At 42.4% G+C, this 10,590-nt stretch overlaps 1 protein-coding gene across 6 annotated transcripts; it reads right to left on the bottom strand.

The window, feature by feature from the left end:
* Positions 1-7: 7 nt before the first annotated feature.
* On the bottom strand, positions 8-10,536 carry LOC139108961 (uncharacterized). Of its 6 annotated transcripts, none has more exons than XM_070667667.1 (13): positions 10,409-10,536; positions 7,826-7,922; positions 5,752-5,843; positions 5,575-5,637; positions 3,460-3,569; positions 3,095-3,217; positions 2,823-2,975; positions 2,563-2,744; positions 2,171-2,479; positions 1,887-2,077; positions 1,591-1,779; positions 920-976; positions 8-451 (listed from the first exon to the last, which is right to left on the bottom strand). In XM_070667667.1, exons 2-13 carry the CDS (start codon positions 7,914-7,916, stop codon positions 218-220), a joined length of 1,794 nt encoding a protein of 597 aa, XP_070523768.1. In that variant the 5' UTR covers positions 7,917-7,922; positions 10,409-10,536; the 3' UTR covers positions 8-217. The 6 variants fall into 6 exon arrangements, with proteins under 6 accessions (XP_070523768.1, XP_070523764.1, XP_070523769.1 ...); XM_070667663.1 differs by lacking the exon at positions 10,409-10,536 and adding an exon at positions 8,601-9,412; XM_070667668.1 differs by lacking the exon at positions 5,575-5,637.
* Positions 10,537-10,590: the final 54 nt, after the last annotated feature.

Below are 10,590 nucleotides of genomic sequence, written 5' to 3'. Positions count from 1 at the left end.
ATAAAGATTATTATAATATACATATTATAAATATTATAATAACAGAAATAATTTATAATTAATCTTTGTAAATAATAATAGTAATAATAAATGATTTTTTTTTTTTGATAAAATCTCTAAGTAAAAATTCATTTTAATATAACTTTACTTGTAAACCTAGCGAAAGCGTGTCCAGTTTTATTTCGCACTTAAGAAACACGACATTTTCGCCCATGATTTAACGTAGCTTTTTGTTAACTTGATCGATTTGTTCGTCAATTCTCTGGGAGGTACCCTTGAATTTGCTTGGTTCGGGTCCGATCATTTGTATCAGCTGCGGCACCTCTTGCCCGCTGATCTGCGTGAAACGTGCTAGCGACTTCATACATGTGAATAACTGTTCCTCCGCAGGAGTGCCATTGAAATATTGCAGCAACGCCATTGTCAGCTCCACTGCGACGTCATCGAATACCTGTAATTTACACATAACGTGAAAATTTAAGACTACATTTTAATCATCAATAAAAAAAAGAAAAATGATATTTATGTTAACACTTTATATGATGCGATATCAAGCAAATAATTATAAGATTGCAATATTAAATGCGAAATGTTTGAAAGCTCCATGTCCATTTCAAAGTTAATGTAATTAAATTAATATTTTTTTCTTAATGTTCGCAAAAAAATAATTACACATAAATTTTAATTTTTTTTTTAAGTCTGAAACTATCGCTGTTAAATAAGTCCTCTGTAAACGTTAACATATGTATATAAAACATTATCGAACACTCACACGTTCAGGAATTAATCACGGTCGTTGCGTACATTATGTTATATATATATATTACGCACGTGTATTCGACAGTACGCAAGACGTCGATTAACAGTTAACGACTTACCGCAGCGCACGGTTCGATTTAACATGGATTTGGATAGGTACCTTAGAAATGCTGCCTTTTGGTAAAAGTCGCCGCAGATTTTTGCTTTTGTTCATTTTCTGAAAACACAGTATCCGATTTCTGGAAGGATATCCGTCACATGCTACACTATCATTGCCGCACGATTAAAGAGCTTCAGTGTGCACATGCAAACGAGTATCGAGTGAGTCATGTATCCTTTGAACCGTTTTCTTTTTTTTTATTAATGGTAAATGCGGGTATTCTCTTATATATTCTTTTCGTTGCTCGTTCGAATCAAGTTACCAGGAGTGGACGTCCACGTCAACGGTCACGTTTAGCATTGACAGTGATTTAAATAGCTGATATTCTCCTTTTTTTTTTGTTATTAATAAAGGCAGCACTTCTTTTTCAAGGCACAGTGCGAGCTTGTTCTTTTGAGATATCGGCAAGCATTCCGAAAGCGGCATTACAAATAATCGTGCATTGAAGGAATGCTTTAATACTAGAATTTCTAAAAAAATTATTTTAGAAAACTACTTGATGTAATTAAAAACCTATCTTCAAATAAAATAATTGTAGAATTGAAAACTACGGTAAGATGCCTTCGATTTGCGAAGCGTTTGCAGTAATGAGTTACAAAAATAAAAGCACATATCGGCGAATAAGTGAGAATGTTAATCGGACGAGAAAGGATACAGACCACAGTTTTTACCTCCTTGCAGGCAAGATTGTGGATGATGGCCGCACCGCGGATCTGCAGATCTTCCGAGTTTGAGAGCAGCGAGTGTACTGCAACCTTAGTTGTTACTCTTATATTGCTGACGTTCTGATTTTGATGCTGCCACTCCGATATATAGAGCAACCATTCCGAACTGCTGAGATTTTCGAACATATTTGCCAACTATTTAAAACAATTAAAAGTATAAATTTTATAAATTTCTATCAATTTCCAGTTAAAAAAATATAATATAAATTAACGTAACATTATAATAAGATACTAGTACTTACGAACTGTGCGAGTGGAAGCTGCTCCTCCGGTGGATGTCGATCAATATCGAAAGCATAAGTCATGATAATATGCTCTCGCCTGTCCTGATGCAATAATAAAATCACATCGTCCTTCAGTGCGGCGACAGAAAGGACATTCAATAATTTTACTCGTACATCGCTATCTAACGATTTGTCGTAGAGAACTCGACCTAAAATTTAAATGTTAACATTTTTTTTATTTAATCAAATAAAGATAATTTTTTAACTATAAAAAACGAATATGTATTATTTCAATAACTCACCAACAAAATTTAGAAAATTGTCGCCTAAAGCCCAGGAGCCTTCATCTTCCAAGACATATTGCCGTAGTTCGTCTAGGCATCTCTGTTCCTCGTCGTTCAATTTTCCTTTAAGAGCACTTACCAAGCTTTCATACTCCGTTTGCACGTCTACCAAATCTTTGAACACTATCGGTGGATCTCGATGGCGCTTTTTCTCTTCTTGTTCACGTTTCTCGTCTTCCTCCATCAGTTTCACTCGTTCAGACGGAAGCATTTCCGCGGGCGCATTTTCTCCATTAGCTGTCTGTTGTTGCGCTTCGCCAACTGCATCTGATAACCAATAAACAAATAATTAACGTCAAAACTTCTTAAATTTTAAAATTAATATAATCGGGATGTTAAATTTGACATACTCTCGCTTTCTGCCATATCTGTGCAGTAATTACTCGGCCCGGTACTATTACTATCGCTACCGGTGGCTTCCCTGCTGCCCTTTTCCTTCTTTTCCTTTTTCTTCTTTTTCTTCTTCCGGTCCTTTTTCGCTAGCTTCTCGTTAATGACGTTTCTCCGTTCCTCTAACGCGATTGAATTCAATCTGCAAGTGTGTCATTTGGAAATTTTTGTAAAATATTTACGAAAAGAGGTTGATACGTAATTACGTGCAGAACTGTACCTTGCTTCTTCGATAGCTGTGTTCAAAAGTTGATACTCCGGGGAAGTTTCTCTTTGAATTCTCGCCTCGACAAATCTTTGACCGACTGTAAATCCAGCACTCGCGTTGCTGCTCAAACTTTCTATCAACGGTCCTAAAGCTTGCCCGATTGGTCTGAGAACAAACATAATTCGTAAATGAATAACGCTTTAAAATAAATTAAATTAATATTTCGATTTTTTTTTCTGTAATAAACATTACATCGAATATCATATCATGGCGATAAAACGTACGTTTGTAATATCTCTTCCGGTAAGTCAAGGATGTACTTGGGAATGCCGTTGCCCACCAGGAAGTTGCTGACCTCCTCAGTGAAAGAATTACAATTGTGTCTGAAGAGATTGTACGTGCCCGGTCTAAAGGAAGTAAAGTATAAAACAAAGACAAAGCAATTATTATTCGGGTATTAAAATAAAATTAGATATTAAATAGCGAAGCCTATACAACAATAGAACAATATAAGTGCACGTAAGATAATGCACGTGAAGTATCCTTCCGGATTTTAATTTCAAAGTCAAGATTTAAAAAGATGCAAATTACGAACGCGACAATTTCGGAGACGTACGCAAACAAAAGTATATGAGTTGATGATACTCACGCGAACGTGGACGTTCCCAGGCCGTTTATGTACTCCAGAAAGACCGAGTAGGGCAGATAAGTTTCCCCGAGCTTCTCGATTCTCTGCGGATCCCGCAACTCCGTGCCGCCCTAAAACACGAGATCCTGGTGTGCGGTACGCTGTTAAAATCGCGTTCGGGAAAACCGCGGCGCGTCGTCAATGTCAATTTTGCGGCAGCTGCGCCGATCCCGCGGCCGGTTTCGTTCGTCAGAGTGACAGAAGGGAGTAAAAGAGAGAGAATGAGAAAGGTATAGAGAACACCCCGCCCTCCCTCCCTGGCATTAGTGATGCGCGTAATTTTAGAACCACGACAAATCTCGCCGCTTCGCCGCGAGGAATCGCCGAAAATAGATGCCCGCGGTTGAAGCCGCGACCTCTTCTAGAACGCAAAAGAAAAAGAGGCGGCCCGGCGGAAACGAAGACCGAGAAGAGAGAAAAGACGGGAAGGTGTCTATTATTCTGAGGAGAGCAACAAATATATGGACACTCTGATAGGACCACCGTTCAGGAATTGCGTTATTTAATTAGCGCACCAAATCACCAGGCTGTAAACTTTTCCATTCAAGCTACCTTGAAGAGCTACAAGCTTTCAAAACTATCACAGATATTTTAACAACGTGTTTTTATAATTTTTTTTCATTAAAAATTATCCGCGAAACCGTAGAGATGCTATTTTTTTTTTTTTTTCACAAAAACTATAATTTTCCAAAGTACGTTTCTTCACTTTCCATGTTCGTGAGCCACGTAAACTCCTCTTCCAGCGGCTACGATAAGAAGCCGGAAATGCAAACCGTCAAGCACTTGCGAACTCGAGAGGACTTCGCGGTAGGTAATTAATTAAACGGATGAAGAAACGAAATTTTAAAAAGCCGCTTTCCCTTCGCTCTTCTCGGGAGCGTTCCCGGGAGTAGGAAACGATTTCGCACGCGGACTGCCAGTGCTCAAAGCCGCCACGGTAAACGAAACACGCCGACGACGTTGAAGAATACTCGTGTGGCGCGCGCACACACTTCCGAAATTGCGATACGCGTTCCTAAACCACTGGCCGAAGACGCCGTACGGAAAGAAAAAATAAAAAAAGAAAACATTACGATTATTGCTTCCGCCACCGGCGGTTGCTTCGACTCGCACGAAGAAACTACTCGAGGAAAGATATTCGAGGCAGAGTGATTTCTGTTCCTGGTCTCGCTCTCTTTATCTTCGAATGAAAAGATGACTGTAGGTACGTATTTCATCTAAGCTCAAGTAAAATGAAGAGAAACTGTTTTAGGGTAATCGCACTATCTAGTTCAGCTAGATAGAAGGGTGAATTGGCTATGCAAGTACAATTTACCACACTGAAATAATCAGGAAACATTTCGTTGCATGCGGGATGTAAGCACGGATGGACTCACCTTACCCTCGCCTTACGTCGAGTCTGAACTCGTGGAGCATGGGCAGAAAAGAGAGTGACCGCGAGAGAAAGAAAGACAGCAAAGAGAGAGAGAGAGAAAGAGAGGAAATAGATACGTACGTGCACGCACGTGTGTGCGTGCGGGTGTTCACGTTTGTGTACAGCGGAATTATTTTCGGATTGAACCGCACCAAATTTAGTTCCCGCTCGTGTCTAGCGTATCGTATGGCCCGTCAGGCGACTCCGCCGCTCTACGACTAGACCTTCCGATGATCGGTTCGCGACTCCGAGAAAGCCGGAGGGTAGATCGGCGCAGCCCAATAGGTCTCTGATAGGTTCACCAAGCGGGAAGCGGCCGGGTCATTAAATTCCCTCAGCTCGGTTGATAGCGGTGATAGCACAGTCCCGGTTATTTATACATATTGCACTTGCCCAGCGATGAACCCTCTCGGACGGCGACGAGGTCCGACCTGAGATTGTTAAATCTTGCTTCGGCAACGTAAAAAGAGAAAAAAAAAAAAACGTTACCGGCGTGGGAGTGGAATATGCCACTGGAAGAATGATTCGGATGTTTATTCGGTAAACAGAAATCTCTCGCCCTCCTGAGAGCTCGGCGGAACATGGTGCTTACGAGAAACGTTGTTGACACTGGCTCCGGCCAGAAGCCGCAATCGACGTTTTTTACGCGTGGGAATACTTACGAGAAGAGAAGAAAGCACTCGGGCGGAATATCGAGTACGACGCGATAGAAACCACCTGCGTGACTGAACGAAAAACCCCGCGTTGTATTTCACCGGCTATCGTGATATGAGAAACGCTAACTAAACACATCCCGATCGAGATAATCGGGCCCGTCAGAGGTGGCGGAGGATACTCACGGGTCGGATACTCTGGATGCCAGCAGGACCGAAGAAATATTCCCTTCCGTACGCGACTATTGCCGTGTGCCATATTCCGTTCAATTGGCGACCTACGGATTAAAAAGTCAGAATTAACAACGAATAAAATGTAATAAAATAGAGAAAATAAATATTAAGATATTCGCATATATCATGAGATATTTATGACTTCTTATATTAAATAAAAAATTTAAATTGAACGATAAATATCTATCAGTCTAAATAACATTAATTTTATAAAATTCAACGATGTAAGACATCTCTCATGTAAAAATACGCATATGTTTCTTGAAAGAAAATAAAATCAAAAGAAAACTCGCTGCTTTGAAATTATTGCGGAAGCTGAGCTAGTTCCAAGTTGTTCCGAAAGAATTTAGGATTATATGAAAACGGATTCTATTTGTATCATCAATGTAATCCAACGAGGCAACCTCGAGACAGGCTTATATTCAAGCTCACAATATTTGTTCAAGGACCGACGGGGGCGATATAATAATTGTCACGTTTTGTCCTCGTATAAATTCACCGGCTAGATCGGTGCGCGAAATATCGCGTAGTCCCGGATAAAGCTCGGGCTTGCGGACCCGTATGTTCCTCCTTCGACCCAGTTTTGCCCGCGGAAATAGCTAAGTACATCCGCGTACACGCCTTGCTTCGTGGTTTTCTCATTGCGCCTCGCGGGCCTGCCGGTGATGTCGACCTCGCAAGAAATAACCCAGCCGTTATAATTACTTCCAGAGCGGGACGAGACGTCGACGTTTACGATAAATTCAAAAGTGGCGAAGTCGAGGCTTCCGATGCCGGTAGATGTAATACATTTATAGAATGCATTTATGTAATAAAAAAAATCTTCAATTTACCACTTTATAATTAAGAAATATGTATCCTTTGTTACAATAAAATACTTTTCCAAACTGAGTAAAAAATAATTACTAAATAATAATTCCTTGACTATCACATGTAGCATTAATTTAATTAGAAATAATAAATTCTTGTACTTTAAAGTTTAAAAGATATTTCACAAAAGATTTATAACTCACTATCCTTTTATCAAAATAATTTACATCCACAGGCATTGATCCTCCGAGATCTAACTTGACATTTGTTTGGTCTGGAGTTACTGCCAATTTCCAGATCAAAACTTTCTCAGAGTCGAATGAACGCTGCACTCGACGCAATCGAAAATAGCTCAAGAGTGCGGGAACGTGGCTCAGGCACGTGGAGCACCGCGATTCGCGTGTTGCTTCGCGCTTTACGCCATCCGCATGGAATTTCGCATGGGATTACGGGGCAATTCCCGCTCCGGTACCTCTTCTGGCACAGCTTCCGCGTTGGTTCCGTGTCGCACGCGCGATTCCATAAATTATTGCCGTGCATACCGCGCGCGTTTACTGTTTCTCCTACGATAAACTGTCTTTCGAGCCATTCATTTCTACATCCCTAAAAATTAGTCTAGCACCTGCGCCGCGAATAAACCTGCTATTTATATTAATTTTGAATTCCATTTTCTATATTTTGAGAAAATGACTCCCTATCATTTGGACGCGTTTCTCGTTGCATCGTAGTAGAATATATCAGCGATTAATCCGACGCACGTAGGTCATGCGAAAACAACGTCGTCGGTCTCTAACAATGAGTCATCGTCACCCAAAGTGTCGTCGATTCTCGATTTGGCTGTTTATATTTAAGTCGCAAACTTAATTTGAACCCGCCTATGCAATCTGGCGAAACTTACAGTGTCACGAGAAGAAACAATGCAACAATAGCGATAACCTATGAACTAATGAGCGAAAATGACTAAGAAGAATTGAACAGAATAAATAAAAATATAATCGCGTCAACTTCCTTGTTATACAAATTTAAATCGCCGCACTTCAACGATATCATAATCATAAGTTTGAAATGACAAATATCTAAGACCACGCCTAACATTCAGAACGTCTACTTTGATCCTAAAAAAAAATCAATTTAAAGAGATAAATATAAGTGATAATTACATACATACAAGTAGATATTAATATTGTCACTTATGTTATAAATTTCTAATGCTTACCGATGAGTATCGGTGACATAATCGCTGCCATTCCCTTGGTAAGATCATAAATGTACAGCTCCACTGTCGTCCTCATATCTTCTTCCTCCATTTTGCTCTGAAAATATTCAATTCTATATTAACAATTAATTAGCATGATCTGCGCCGGTGAGTCAGCGATTTAGACGCGTTTATACGCGTACGCTGTGTAAAGGCTATAATAGCTTTAGCTTTATGCATGAATCGTTTGATTTGATTTAAATAAAGTAAAGAAAAAATTGTGAAAGTTCCAAATACCGAAAGTCAAGCGTGTAGATGCAGTGCAAATTTCGTTGAGTTATTATGTACTAAAAGTAGATATTAAAGAGACTAATCAAATAATTGTCTTTGAATATATTGCTCCTCGAAGCACGTTCTTGCCAATTTCGAAACTTGTATAAGCCAAACGTATCTATAAACAAACGTGGGTATTTATCAAAACTCTTGGAACGATAAGACGGCGGCGTCTTAATTCGAAATTTGTGAATACATAACTGAATCTTGAGATTTAATCGTTATGTAACTATTCTACAGTGGCATATCTACTTTTTGCCACAAAATAACATTGTGCGAAAAATGCTCTGCTTTCTGAAATGAATCCTTTTCACATTAGTATTAAAATACAAGTTATTCGCGTCGGGGATATATCATTTGGAATTAAAAACAAATTACTCAAATTAAAAAGAAAAAAAAAAAAGGTACAAGGATATAAATCAATAGCGGTTTCGGGGATCAAGAAGAGGAAGCTTTGGCTTACCTTCCTGCTCTCATTGACAGCTTAACAGGTGGATTATCGAGTATCTCCGTGGAAAGGAGGGAAACAAACGGACCCAAGCAAGTTGACCGAGGGACGAGAAGCTGACGTGGCCGATGCCCAATGCCAACGATGTGGACAGAAGGTACTTGACGCGCGTGCGAAGGGTCTTCTCGCGAAGGCACCCGGGATGTGCCTCTCGCGCTAGATGGCTACCGGCTAGCAAATGCAAACTGATCGCGCCGAAATTCTCACCGGGGTACGCGGCCTCCGCGGACCGCGGAGATCCCTCACGGCGCGGTAGTCGTTTCTTGGCAGGAAGAAACGGGCAAAAGAGGGTCATAAGCGGCGGTATGCCGGTAATCGCTGTGACGCGTTCTCCTTTCGCCAATTTATTCCGCAATTTCGCATCGTCAGGATTTATTCTTGCAATGGTCGTCCGACGTCACGATTATCGCAAACGTCTAGCTCGGGTGAAGCCGCCTGGAGGAGGATCGGCACGTCCAAACGCGTTGGCGCGTGACTATCCCGTTCTCGCTTAGTCATTGTCGTTCTACGTCGAGTGACGCGAGCACTCGCCGCCGGTCGAGTTCTCATACGCAGTATACTATTATAGAGCGTATCTCTCTCCGTCCTCCGTAGGCGTATCTCTTTTTTCTTTTTTCCGATACACGATTTTATACGTCCCTCGTGATCTCGCAGCTATTCCGAAATATATAATGGACGTTGGCCAGAGACCCTGGCAGACGCATTTTGGAATATGCACGCGCGTCAAAAATACGCGTGATTCTCCGTTCCGGATGAGAGAGGATGCGACGCAAATCGTGGGGGGTATCTCTCCGTACCGTTTTCTGAAAGAGAGAATATTTCTAAATTCGAATGCCGGACGGTTGTGCGGCGAGGGAGACTAATTTTTAGCGGCTGAAATAGACGTGCCTTCTTGGAATCAGCGTGACGTCGTGGGACGGCTTAATTCGCGATCGCGGGTATTCGTAATTAGCAATTAAGTAACGGAAAGATTCGGCTAATTCGTAAGGCACGCAGAGTTCAGGCTGGCCGAGGTCTAATTAGCAAAGTTCCATTGTTCACCGGCGAAGGATGCGTTTGATTTATTTATATCCGAGTGCGATGCACCTGGTGGAGCGGAGCGGCGACGGCCAAGAGCCGGATGGACGCTCTCGGTACCGGCGAGTAATCGTTTGGCGTACGAAGAGCCTGCGAACGATTATTTTTATAGAAATTCTACTTCGAGTAAACTCGCGACGTGGATCAATCGCGAATCAAGCTAATCAGAGTATTACCTGACATTTTCTCTAATCACGAGCGGTCATACCGCTTCTTCCTGAGATCGAGAGCGGGACGAAGCACCCGGCGGGTTCTCCGGCCAACGATGATTCCTGAACGCGCGCGCAAAGCCGGAAGCGCGCGACGCGCACCAACCGATTTCGCGAGCGCAGCGCCGGAAATGCTACATCGACGGCGCTACGCTCTTTCGAAAGTGCGCCCAGGGGTCGGCGTCCGCTTCTACCCCGCCGTAAAACGGGTTGCATAGTGGATGGAGATCGCCGCGAGAGAGGAGAACGTGTGACAGAGTGGCGTTGTCCTCGTCGTTCTTGTCGTCCGTCTATCGCGCGCGCGATTACGATCCGACGATCAACGACGTCGAGGCGGGGAGAGGGAAAGGGAAAGGAAATAAAAAAAAAAAGGGAGAAGCGAGTCGCGAGGAGAATTCGGAGCTTCGAGGGAGACGGAGCGCGCTCGAGTGAGAGAGAGAGAGAGAAAGAGAGAGACAGAGAAGAAAAGTGACTTACCTGACGAAGCGGAGCGTGGAAGACCCCCCTCGGAAACGTGTGTGCAGTGGCACTACGGCAACTCGACTCGACTCGTCTCGATCGACACTCGCCCACACTCGCCCTCCCGGTCGACCAGCGGCAGACGCGTTCACCTAGCTCCTGCTCGTCGAGATCTCTCGCGGGAGTTCGTTGTACCGCGG

Source organism: Cardiocondyla obscurior, linkage group LG16, assembly GCF_019399895.1.
Source record: "Cardiocondyla obscurior isolate alpha-2009 linkage group LG16, Cobs3.1, whole genome shotgun sequence".
Lineage (NCBI taxonomy): Eukaryota > Metazoa > Arthropoda > Insecta > Hymenoptera > Formicidae > Cardiocondyla > Cardiocondyla obscurior.
Note: the sequence above shows the minus strand (reverse complement) of the source record. Positions and strands in the feature narration are given on the sequence as shown.

Coding starts and splice junctions, on each gene's coding strand:
- LOC139108961 (XM_070667667.1), bottom strand. CDS start 7,916: ATGGAGGAAGAAGATATGAGGACGACAGTGGAGCTGTACATTTATGAT. Junction 3,570..5,574: donor GAGTGCTTTCTTCTCTTCTC/GTAAGTATTCCC, acceptor CTCGTGTTTTAG/GGCGGCACGGAGTTGCGGGA. Junction 2,480..2,562: donor AGATATGGCAGAAAGCGAGA/GTATGTCAAATT, acceptor ATTGGTTATCAG/ATGCAGTTGGCGAAGCGCAA.